Source organism: Mchenga conophoros, linkage group LG20 (assembly GCF_057382185.1).
Source record: "Mchenga conophoros isolate Kocher_MC1m ecotype Shallow Benthic linkage group LG20, M_conophoros_male_GT1.1, whole genome shotgun sequence".
Classification (NCBI taxonomy): domain Eukaryota; kingdom Metazoa; phylum Chordata; class Actinopteri; order Cichliformes; family Cichlidae; genus Mchenga; species Mchenga conophoros.
Window position 1 is genome coordinate 2,693,218 of NC_140545.1, and position 13,410 is coordinate 2,706,627.

Below are 13,410 nucleotides of genomic sequence, written 5' to 3' on the forward strand. Positions count from 1 at the left end.
ATTTAGGGGAGACACTTAATGTCATGGAACAGCTGCAAAAGTGACAGAAACCAAAAATACCAAGGACTGCACTGTGTGCTTATAAAAGAATTGGATGCTGGTGTTTTCTGCATTTCATTGAATAACTTTTGTAATGTAAGTAACATAACTGTAAATGCAATGTGATTAATGAATTCACTATAATAATCCATTACATTACCAAAATATATAGTGTGAGTATGGTGGAGATAATGTTATAATAGAGCCGTGTATGACTGACAGTTTCTCCAGTCAAAGAAATGGCCGAGCAAGTCACCTAAACTCAGCCAGCAGAGCCTGCTTTCACTTATTAAACACAAACCTGCACTGCGAAAGCAACTGAAAGTGGCTGCAGTAAAGGCCAAGCAGATCATCTCAAAGGAGGAAAGGCAGCATTTCGTGATGTTCATGGATTCAACACTTCAGGCAGTCACTGACTACAAATGATTTTCATCCAACTATTAAAAACAATCATTATATTTAAAATTGTGTTAGTTTTTCCAATAATTTTCACCCTCTGAAAACAGGGGACAGCGACTAAAGATGGCTGCAATTCCCAAACAATTTATTATTATTATTATTATTATTATTAATATTATTATTATTATTATTAGTAGTAGTAGTAGTAGTAGTAGTAGTAGTACTGTTATTGTGTTATTCCCCTTGAAATAAAGCTGAGAGTCTAATTATGGTTTGAGCCACTATGGTGGATAGAAATTCTGTCTTTGTCCAATAATTTGTGGCTCTAACTGTGTAAAGGACTCAGGTTTGTAGCTTACTGTGCCCCTCGGTTATTCACATTTTCATTGTTACCATTCCTAAAGAACCCTGTTTGTAGTTTGGGGTTTTCATTCAATATCCTTTTCTATTCAATGCATTTTTCCTTTAACAGCTGACTAATATCTTGTTTAAACAGTCGCAGACACATCACTCTGCTGGCATGTTTATAAATCCTCTGGAGCTAATCAACACAATAGCCCACATTCCTGGCATTTAAAGGAAGTCCCTAATATCACTGGATCGCTTCTCCACCAGAGACAGAAATTCTAGGAATATGACACAAGAACAAAAACAAGTCTTCACATGCATGTCTGTTTATTTCATTCAGTTATAAAGGCAAGAATACATCACACTTTGCCAATGCAGCGCTTTGCATCTGCAACACATCCTTGGACCTTTCACCTACACCCTGTCTGACTCCCCTTGCATTGTTAGCAGTGAATTGTCTTTCGGGGAATAACAACAACATGGGGAAGTTTTAGCTCAAATTAGCTAATGTTTTCATTTAAAAAAATGAGAATGAACCGCAGTAATAAGAATGAAAGATTTCTCAGAATTAAATCACTTGACCTGGATCCAGCTTTGTCGCCGTATGTGAGATTACCTAACACCCCCTGGGCTGAGGTGACATGACATGTGAAAATGATTTCATGAAAACTCCAAAAGTGATTAGTTTTATTTTAAGAATTACTCAGATGACTGCATGTAATGTGTCTGATGCACTGTGGTGATGAAATCTACGAGAGCAAAGTGTGCAGCTTCATAGCTTGGTTGCATTGTGCAGTAATAGTTATAAATAGATAAGTTAATTATTGTAAGCATTTAGAAGCTCACCTAACCCCCAAGTACGTATTTAACCCTAACTCTGACCTTTTCCCAAACCTGACAAAGTTGTTTTGTGATTGTTGTGCTGCCTTGCTGAATGGAGTGTCAGATTAAAGACCTTCAAAACATCTGACTGCTTTATGGAACTCAGTGGCTGAAATCTAAAATCTACCAACAAAGCATTTTTCGATTCTGAGCAAAGTAAGTGTGAGCAAATTAGATAATTTTTTTATAGAACTGCAACTCTTTAGGGGGATTTAATATCTGGGACTGAGCATTCAAAAGTAAGTGAAACTTTAGCATTAATAATTACAATATTTTGATCACCTGTCTCTGGTATCACACTGGGATAATAGTTCTTGTACAGTGTATTGTTATACCTGTATGGTGCTCTATATTAATGATATTACAGTGTGCGTGTGGGTTCATGGTCAGTAACATTTGTAGCTCATGCTTTGTTATCTTTGATGTTTGGGCGTGTGTTACAGTACATTTTGAATTTTCAAATTTAAACTTGATGCCCTTCTAGCCAAGGTCTGGGTCCATTCAAGCCGAAACCCCTGGGTGTTGCCTTGTACAACAATAGAAAGCAGTGGCGTTGCCTTCCCTACCTCACGTAGCTTCTCATAGAATGGGAGACTTTATTCATGAGACGGAAGAGATTCATTCACAGCACCCAAGACTGGGTTTACTTTTAAGATAAATTCTCCATTTCCTTAGTTTTATCTCCACCATTCAGACCAGTCCTTTCTTGAGACTGTGATTTCCCTCTGCTTCGCCCTTGCTCACACATTCGGTAAAACCGTTTCTGTTTTGATTATACGGTTAGATTTCCAAGTTGCGTCTTGCAGAGAATACGGCCAGCAGGCTAACTCACACACACACACACACACACACACACGCACGCACGCACGCACAAACATACACACACACACACAAACATACAGATCCCGTTTTATCTTGTATTTATCCAAAGCTCCCTTGTATTCACTCCTGTCTGACAAAGAAGATCTCACTCATCACATACAATCTGTGATCAGAGTCAAGGTGTGGTTTGATCCATGAACCAGGATGCCATGTAAGATTGAGTTTCACAGAGGTTTCATGTACCATGCAGACTCTTTTCCTTATGGCTACACAGTTTAAACAACCCCCTCCACTACAGACATTTATCCTTCTCGGAAATGAACTCCTCGTTAACAGACATGGTTTGAGGTTACACCTCAGCTCCACCAGCGACACTACTTTGATGTCTTTAGGAGTTTCACAGTGCTATACATTGTATGACTTTATCAATTGTGCCTCCTTTGACCTCCCACATAGCTGTGCAGTGTGAAGGAGTGTGTAGGGGAGACCGGGGATAGTTGTAACATTTTTGACATTTCTGTCTGTAAATTGGAGCTCGTTTAAGGTAGTGGATTCAAAATGTAATCCAAAGTATTTACATGTCTCTGCTATTAAATAGTGCAGCTATTTTCTCTGCAGCACAATTACCCATTGCATGGTATGGCCTCAAACACAAAGAGTGAAATGTTACAATTAACCCCATAGTCTGGGTTAGTTGTAACATATCCTGGGGTGAAATGTAACACAATGAAATAAGGGTACTAACAAAACATTAACATGTAATCTTTGTTTATTCAACACATGAATGCACTTACATCCATTTATGTAGCTGTGTGTGTGTGTGACAGAATGCAGAAATCTAGCTTTTGAACATATTCCAACCCCCCCAAAAAAGTCAAATTATGGAATTTTCTGCAACTGAATATTTCATTAATTTTGGTTGGTCTTCCTTGAGTTTGGCCTCATTGGCTCAGTGGGCATTATAACCTACAACTCTTGCACCAATTTTGAACATAACAATGAAGCTGAAAAAATGTAGTTGTTCACCAGCATCGCAATTCCATTACTTTTTATCCTGGCTTACCTTGGTGTGGTTTGCTTCAGAAAGATGAGGAAATCTGTTTCTTGCACCCATCCTGACTTATTTCCACCAATATTTCTTACTGGTCCATCTCTGACACAGTGGTCTGCATAATGTATGTGTGGGAACACAAACAGTGTTGCCAATGGCATTAACCACATATACAAATGCGACCAGTGAACCTCTCTCTGCTGATGTCGTTGCCCCAACTTGTTTAATATAAATTAAAGTAAAAGTGTGGTAAGTTGTAACATCTGCATTATTGTTACAACTGAACTAGCTAACATTACAGCCAACGGCTAAAACATTAGCACTAAAGACCTACACAGAATATATCCCCATAGACATACAAATAACTAAATTTAAGTTTGATGAGTTTAGCTGAAAAGCAGATAATGCTATTAAACATTGAAAAAAGTAGAAAAACTTACTTTTTGGCATACAAATGACTTTTGTTCATGTTAAATTGTCTGTGTTTGACAAAATGTGCTGATTTTTCACATGTGATAGCAGAACTGAATTGGGCATGCACAGGATGAGTCACATCATTTGAAACTTAGCCCTGATTGGAGAAATTTGAAGTGTTACAACTGACCCACGTTACAACTATCCCCGGTCTCCCCTATGTGTGTGTTTAGAAGTAGGTATTGAGAGTGAAGGACAGGAAGATTGTATGTCTGGCTTTCTATCTTCTGCTGGGGAAAAAAACAAAAAAAACTTTTAGCAGTAGGACCCAGAGGATTTCTCTCGGGGGGAAAATCGACCAGCACACCTTTATGATTTCTGAGGCTGGACAAAGATGTGAAAAAACTTGTTGATTACTGTAAGAAAAAAAAGTAGAGCTATGAGCAATGTCATTGGCTACTTAGAGTCTGACAGGAAAATGGAATGGCTCTTGAGGTCACAGTAGAGTCAACTATAAATGTATTATAACTGACAACACCTCTACTGAGTCAACTGCTGCGGCTGCACGGTGTCATTAGTCATCTCTGCAGGGACAACATGAGCGCTTCTGTTGCTGTATACAGGAGCATTTACACGGAGGACCGATTCAAACAGGCTTACGGCTCTGACGATAACGCCAGTGGAAGCTTGCGGCTCCGGGAAAAACTCGCAGGGAGGTGCAGGTGTTCAAACCGAGCCTGCCTTCACCTGTTGAGGGAGAGAGTGCCCATTTTCAGCTGGCTGCCAAGATACAAGCTAAAGAAATGGATTCTAGGAGATACCATAGCAGGACTCACAGTCGGTATTCTTCATATTCCTCAAGGTGAGAGAACACTGCGTCGAGAAAAAGAAAAAAGTTTGCGTTAGAATTAATTACTTGGAGCTTCTCTCGTACTTTAATTTTTTTTTTTATTAAAATCCTACATTGCCAAAATTTAATATTAACAAAAAAAGCATCTCACGACAAAACATAGTTCATTATTAATACTGATACTTTGAAATAAATTTATTTTGAACAAGTATTTCAAAAATGTTTCAACTGTAAACTTCAAACTTCTTAAATGTACATTTACATAGTTGGTGTCTGATCTGGTCACACTGCACCTTCATCGCCTTAGTGTGAAGAACAGGAACAGATCGTAAATTCCTAAATGAAAGAGAAGCAACACACCATTAACTGTCCTTTCCTTCTCTCCTTCTTCTCCCCCCCCCCTCTAAACAGGCATGGCCTTTGCTCTACTCACATCCGTGGCTCCGATATTTGGTCTTTACACCTCTTTCTTTCCTGTTGTCCTTTATATGTTTTTTGGCACGGGTCGCCATGTATCCACAGGTAAGATGTTAGTCCACAGGGTGTCTATTTATTCACAGAGAAGTGTATAAGATGAAATTCAATAATCTGGGACAACAGCAGAGTCATGATCAGATGTAACCCTCACATACTGTACATATTTCATGCCCTCTCTGTAAGTTTTGATGAGGTCAAGAACTTCCACGTAATAAGTGTCTATACTGAATCTCGAACAACAGATCTCTGTAAAATACCCTGCATGTCATTATTAAACGGAACCTTAATCTTTTATTAATGTTTCAGAGAGCAGGTGGAGTGTTTTTGTTTGTTTGTTTGTTTGTTTGTTTGTTTGTTTGTTTTTATGTCCTGTTTTATAGCAGCAATAATTATTTGAATATGTCCAGAACATTCTAGAGCTGTTGGGATTTACTATATAAATGTAAAACTATTACAATTAAAAAGCCATTACAATCATAACTACGATCTATATCATCAGTATTTATTAAAAAACAACTATTTTGTTTATTGCAAACTACTGAGTGCATTCGTTGAAATTTTGTAATCATATGAAACTCACAATGGTTCTATTGATCTTGGTTGTAATCTCACTTATCTCAGAATATATATTAGATTATTTTATGGCATTGCTCGTGCTTGCAGTTGCAGATTTAATGACCTCTGGGCTTCTGTGCACCTTAAATGGTTGCTGCTACACAGTTTTCCTATTTCACAGTTTCAAAGAGCAGCTGGAGTCTGACACCAGGGGAACCTGGGTAAATGTGACGAACAAAGGCAGTTGTTGGGACAGTCAATGTCCCCCTTGAACCACCAGTATCACATAAAAATACACACAGACAGTTTCACAATTTGAAGATTCCCTAAAAACACCATTTCCAATGTCTCAATGGATGCAGGTCAAATTTGACCAAGCCTTAAATATACTGAATCTTCTAGCTTGTAAATAATATATTTCCCTTTTTTGTGTTTTGGTTAATTTTAGGAAAAGTCATCACATTTCAGGCTATGAAAAACAGGTCAATGTTACCCCACCTGTATGTGAGGGTTAAATGATTTGAAGCATATCTCTTGGAATTAAAGTCAGATTACTTTTATATTGCTTTATGGATATGTTTGGCCTCTTTTCAGGGACCTTTGCTGTAGTGAGTTTGATGACTGGCTCTGTGGTGGAGCAGCTGGTTCCCAGTCCTCTGGAGATTAACTCAAGTTCTTCTGAAGCGAGTGACTTTGAAGCCCAGAGAATTGGAGTGGCCTCAGCTATAGCACTTCTCTCAGGAATTATTATGGTAAAACAGACACAGAAAGTCAATAAAGTGAAATAATAGTGTATGTGTGTATCAAACTCACAGTGTTACATTAAACTCTTTTCGCCCAGCTCTGCATGTTTGCTCTTCAGCTGGGATTTCTCTCCACCTACCTATCTGAGCCAATTGTTAAGGCCTTCACCAGTGCTGCCGCCTTCCATGTTACCATCTCACAGCTGCAAAGCATGCTGGGCCTGCGGCTCCCTCGCCACAATGGGGCCTTCTCTCTCTTCAAGGTAAAAAGCAGTGCTTCTTGGTGAAGAAGAAGTGTTCCCATTTGAGCAAAGAGTTATTTTTTGTAGTCTTATCACGGTCTTGTGTGCTCAGACTTTAGCATCAGTGATGGAAAACCTGCCTCACACTAACATGGCGGAGCTGCTGATCTCTTTGGTGTGTTTGGCCATCCTGGTACCAGTTAAGGAGCTCAACATGCGTTTCAGGAAACGCCTCCGAACACCTATCCCTGTGGAGATCCTCACGGTTAGTTAACTAGCTTTGTGAACACTAAAGATATATTTAATAATTTACAGTTGTAACTCTGACTTTATGCTTCAGGTGATTATTGCCACAGGTGTGGCTTATGCCTGCTCACTGGACTCCACTTACAACATTGAGATAGTTGGCCATATCCCTGCTGGGTAAGCTTTTAGACTTAAATTTAAAAATAAAATAAAATAAAAGACTGATTCATTCAGTAGTTAAAAGTGCTCTGACTAATTTTCACAAATCTTGTGGTCTTCAGATTCCCGAGGCCACAATTGCCTGCCTTTCACATGTTCCCTGCCATTGCTGGGGACACAATAGCCATAACATTTGTTGGCTATGCTGTGTCCGTGTCACTGGCAATGATTTATGCCGATAAACATGGATATTCTATACACCCCAACCAGGTAAAATGTAGGAATGTCACTGCTCGATTCTTGCAAATCTGTCAGGTATTTGGACTGAACCTGTGTTTTATTTCAGGAGCTGCTGGCTCATGGGATCTCCAACACAGTGTCATCCTTTTTTACCTGCTTCCCTAGCTCAGCCACTTTAGCTACCACTAATATACTCGAGAGTGCTGGAGGATACACACAGGTAGCATACATGATATTCAGTTTCCACTAAGAGTTCTCACCAAGGAGCAGAAAATGTGACACCTGATGTTATACTGATGTTATAATAGGAGCAGAAAAACATGCTTCAATTTCCAAACAATCTGCACAGAGAATACAAAATGCTAATTTTACATTTATTAACATAGAAATCCTTGTGTCTTTTGGTGTATTCGTGCAGCTCTCTGGGTTGTTCACTAGTCTTGTTGTCCTGATTGTTCTTCTGCTAATTGGACCACTGTTCTACTTCCTACCCAAGGTGAGCTTAAATATGTGTCTCAACAACCTTTAGAGAAGGAGAGGGGGCAAGTTCACTTATCCTATCCTCTGTCTGTGTCTGCAGGCAGTCCTGGCATGCATCAATGTTACCAGCCTCAGACAGATGTTCCTGCAGTTCCAAGACTTACCTGACCTGTGGAGAATCAGTAAAATTGACTTTGTAAGGCCACTTAAAAGCAAGCTATAACACGATAAGTGTTTCTCACCTATGAAGACAAATAAATACCAGAAAACAGAAGAATGATTATTTAATGCAGCCAGAATCTTTATTTATTTTAAAACACTGCAAATAGACATATAAATAGCTATCTCAGGGATTAAATATATAGATAAACTTCTGTACGCTGCCAGAAAGGACTATTTCGCTGGTCCGGCCCACATGAGATCAAAGTGTAATGTAAAATGAGCTTGGCATCCCTGCTCTACATCATCAGTAGGATTTCTTTTTTAACCATAACCTGCTTTTGTTTGTTTATGATAAAAAAAAAACAAAAAAACCTCTGAGCAACAAATTGAACAAAAATGCTGGCAGTAGCAAACACATATATGCAAATTGATATTTTAATTTCTATTTTTTTTTTTAAAAAAGGTCTGAAGATTAAATAAATGCTCCAGTTTAAAAAAATGAGAATTTTCTGGCCATTTTCATATAGTTCAGGCTTTACAGGGTTAAAGCCTCATGTCATATTGCTGGGTTTTTCCTCAAATTTCCAGAATTGCAGCAGAAGTTCTTGCTGGCAGTGTGGAGATAGAAGACTGGCCTCATAGCTGTCATCCAGACTTCTAAGTAATTAGTGCAGCAACTAATGTAACTTTAAGAATTAGTGACACAGATTTCCTTGGTCTAGTGAACATTTTACACAGGTGGGGTGAAGTATATTATAATGTTTAATTTAATCATGCAGGATAACAGTATCTCCAGTTTTGAACTGTGTCAAAGTATGTGCCATTTAAAGAAATGCTGTGAATATTTTTCCATGCACGTCTTCCATACTTTGTAATACTAACACTCAATTATTCCAAGTTCATTTGACAAATTGATGTCACCTGTACTGTCTTTAAACAATAAGTACGGCATCATCAGTTGCCAGACTTTTTGAAATAAACACTGCCTGAAGCCAAGAAGCATTAATCAGGACCCTGGAATCCTGACCTACTGGAACACGGGGAGCACATCACATAAATTGCTTGATCCTTGCACCTTCGCATTAATTGCTAGGCTAGAATTAATCATAATTTATATCCTGTTATATCCTGACAAGACAATGCATTATTGTGTCTCTGTTTGTGTGTAGATGGTTTGGCTTGTAACTTGGCTCTCTGTGGTGATACTCAATGTGGACCTTGGCCTGGCTATCGGGGTGGTCTTCTCTATGATGACTGTCATCTGCCGCACACAAAGGTACATTTTCCATTCCCTCTGCACAAATACCACAGTGCAATCCAGCAAAAGCACTTATAAGGGAAAATGTGCACATCTGGAAGGTTAAAAATAAAACTCACATAAACACAAACATCATACTTCATGTATGTAAGTAGCATATGTGGTCTATCATAACTTCTTATATTAATCTAAAGTTTATGATTTAACAGGGCTGGTTGTTCAGTGCTTGGTCGGGCCAGCAACACAGAAATTTACAGACCTCTGGAGAAACATAACAAGGTGAGCGAGGGTTACTTCTCTTCTTTGAAATATGAAAATGAGCAACCAGCTCCAGAAATATACAAACTTTCTCTCACCCTGTCAATATCTCGTCAAATTTGCATGTGGATTTGCAGTATGAATATCCAAGAATACAGGTGATGCATTTCTATTTTTCTTACAGTGCCACGAAGTGCCTGGAGTGAAAATCCTGACTTACAACGGGCCCATTTACTACGGCAACCGTAGCTTCTTCAGGGAGGAAATGATTAGGCTGTTGGGCCTGACACCAGAGAAGATCCGCAGACGGGAGAAGGCCATAAAAGCCCTGGAGAAACGGGAGAGGGAGACCACTGTCAGCACTGTGGTATGATTATTGCTATTCCTCGTTAATCTGAGTCACAAAATATAAAAAAAAATAGAGTACACATACATGGTAAAAATACAAAATACTTCAGTAACTTTCCGCTTCCCCCTGTGTTTTTTTGTAGGAAAGAGGGATTGCAAACACATCGTTTTCCTCAGAAAATGAGTTCTTCAAATCAGGTAAGCAATGACTTTGAATAAGTGTATGCTAAGTAAACAATTCTAAATACAACTGCTATTTCATGAATTTAAAAAAAAATATCAAGAGACTTTTTCACACCATATTAACATTTTCTGAAGACGTTCTTGTATTGCAAATAGTTTGAACTTTCAAATGAATACATTTTTTCTGCAGAAACATCTGAAAGCTATGACCAGGCAGTGTTAATCGATTGCAGCAGCGTGATATTTGTTGATGTTGCTGGAGCAAGACTCCTGACACAGGTTAGTCGGTGAAAGTAAGACCTAATTGAAAACAATGAGCCTGAATTACACCATGTCACCATATAGGCTTTTCCTTATTTCTTGATGCATTGTAATCAGTGCAATTTATTGCTTTTCCCCCCTTTAGATGTGTACTGAGTGCCAGAAAGTTGGAGTTCATGTATATTTGGCTAACTGCAATGGTGAGGCCCATGTACCCCAAATATTTTATTCCTAATTGTGTTCTTTCTGTTTTATTCTGTGCAAACTTTTATGTAGAAGCTTTAATATTTTCTAGAGAGAGTATATATGCTGACCGCTTGTTCTCTGTGCACAGAGAGTGTTTTAAAGATCCTAACGTCCAGTGGGCTGATGAAATACATGAATCCACAACATATCTTTGTCACCGTCCACGATGCTGTGGTGTATATCCAACAGCAGAAGGTAAATATCAATATCAGAGTATTTTATAAATAGATGAGACTTTAAATTCTGATGATAAGAACAATGATGTTAACTATCTTGTTTGTTGCAGGAAAAACCTTCAGCGAACACCACGACAGTTTGGGTATGAGGCTGAAGGAAGGTGATGAGTTATGTTCCCCTCAACCAAGTGTTGAGTGCTAAAATGGCAGAGACCATTTTAGCTGCTGTAATAGCTAAGACTGTACTTGCCAGTGTTTGAAAGGCGCAGTAGCCTGTTGTAGCATGAAGTCTTAATTTGTGTTAACTTCTTACATGATAGTTTTACCATGTTTTTTATTTTTCAAATATCAGACTGACTGCCAAACTTAAATCAAAATCAAATCAAGCAGAAGGAATTAGTCCACAACACAAAACCCATCAATACAAAACAATAAAAAAATGATATATATGACTGACATGAATTGTTTTCGCCCGTTTTTTTTTTTTAGTTGTTGTATAATTTTGTATTTTTATTGTTGTATATGATGTATTTTGGCATGTTATCAGCATTGGTTGTATTTATTTTTTGTTGTTTTTAATACAAATGCATTTCATGCACATTGTATATATTTTTCTTTTACTATGCATATTTATACATTTTGAAATCTGTGCTTCAGTATGCAGTCATGTACAGTAAATAGCACTGCGACTCCAGAAAGACTGAATAAAAGACTTTAGGAATGAGCTGCGGCGACTGTGCCACCCAGTGGCTGTTCTGACAATGAATACATCTTACAAACAAAACCTGGAGCATTTTAGTGAATAAAAACATGCAATAAATAGAAGTAAAACGTCATCTGTAGGTTTCTAAATCAATGTATTGATTAGCAATAGTTATTAAGTGTGAAGACTTATACTTTTGAAGGAAAACGGTGAGGAATGTGAAGAATGCCACTCTGAGATTTGGAAGGGGGGAGAAGAGCAGTCTTTGTACTTTATCAGCCATTGTAAACCAGACGGTCTGGACTGAGAAAGATTAAAAAATACTACAAAGTCTCATAGCAGCAGAGAAAATTATATTTTAGTATTATAAAAAAAATGAAACAAACAAACAAACAAAACAAACAAACCCAAAAACAATTGGAGAAAAACAGGTTATTAATCTTGCAGATTACTGGTTAATTTATGATACAAAATGCAGTTTTCACTGGAAACACATAAACATGCCACTTTTATTCTGGTATGTGTATCTGTCTTTACTTTCAAAACGCAGACATATTCTAAAAAATGTGATGAAATCTGCTGTATTCATTACAATAACTGAAAGCATCTCACACTGTTATGCTGCCCTCTGCTGTCCGACGGGTAAAAACCTCCCTGCTATCACATTCTTGTTACCTTGACCTGATAAAACTACATGTAGTGAGAGTCAAAAACCAGGACAAAAAACAAAAAACCCTAATTATTTCCCTGCTTGATGTTGGATAGCCAAGTTATTAATTTTTTCCTGTGCATATTTCAAAGGGCCCTCGGGATACCGTGCCCTTTGGGTTTTCCCTTTAAAGCTCAAGGAGTGTTTTACTAATTAGTAGGAAGTTGTCCACTTTAATTAGAACGCCATACACAAGGCTGTGGCCAAATGTTTACTTAAGCCCGATTCTACACTCAGGCCTGCCTACACACACACGCACACGCACACACACACACACACACACACACACACACACACACACACACACACACACACACACACTTTCCAAAAAATAAATCTAAATCAAAATAAAAGTAACACTGGAAAATCCCCCAGGAATTTCAGCGATGTAGTGATCAAACTCGGATTTAAATGAATACCTGTTTTAAGATAATCTGCAAACATGGAAAACTGGAGGCGTGCAGAAGATAATTCATATAAGCTGACTTGACTACTGAGAGGGAAAAATAAGGTAATTTTCTCCCCACGCTTTGAGTACCATTATGGCAGCAAAGAAAGAAAACCAGGAACAAGAAATAAAGTGGATTATAATTGAAACGTATCTGGTAATAACAGGAATTTGAAGATAAAGAGCGTGAATTAAAATAAAAATAAATATGCTGGAATTCACTTCATAGCTGGGATAGGCTCCAGCGCCCCCCCGCGACCCTGAAAAGAATAAGCGGAAGCGGATGGATGGATGAATTCACTTCATAAAAATGCAACTTGTATTGCATTTTTGTCTGATGTTTTATTTTCACCTTGTGGTCAAACGTTGGAGCAGCAGTTAGTCTGCGGGTGTCTAGCCTGAGAAAATGGTCACGTGCTGCTCCATCGTCATCAGTGGTGATCTGTTCTGACCCTCGGCAAAAATTCACAGACGACCCCTCCCATCTCCGTTGTAGGGCCCTCTTAGGGAGGCCAGGTTTCTCATACTATCCTTGCAAAATTTGCACATTGCCACTGGTGCAGTTTAAAGTTTGTGAACTCTCTGGCCTGAGGCCCCGAGGTGTTGCCTGTCTTGCCAGGTGGGAAGCCTCTAGTTGCCATTTATCCTAGTGAAATTGAATGTCTATAGATCAGGCCCAATGATGGCACGAAAATATTGTTAAAGAGCAAG

General features: G+C 38.4%; 1 protein-coding gene across 1 annotated transcript; it reads left to right on the forward strand.

The window, feature by feature from the left end:
• Positions 1-4,356: 4,356 nt before the first annotated feature.
• On the forward strand, positions 4,357-11,722 carry slc26a10 (solute carrier family 26 member 10). The gene is made up of 18 exons (XM_085259382.1): positions 4,357-4,817; positions 5,217-5,327; positions 6,432-6,589; positions 6,679-6,843; positions 6,935-7,087; positions 7,163-7,245; positions 7,350-7,497; positions 7,574-7,687; positions 7,886-7,963; positions 8,048-8,143; positions 9,279-9,385; positions 9,577-9,646; positions 9,810-9,992; positions 10,117-10,171; positions 10,347-10,435; positions 10,563-10,617; positions 10,752-10,858; positions 10,950-11,722. The coding sequence occupies exons 1-18, from the start codon at positions 4,553-4,555 to the stop codon at positions 10,986-10,988; spliced, it is 2,076 nt and encodes a 691-aa protein (XP_085115508.1). The 5' UTR covers positions 4,357-4,552; the 3' UTR covers positions 10,989-11,722.
• Positions 11,723-13,410: the final 1,688 nt, after the last annotated feature.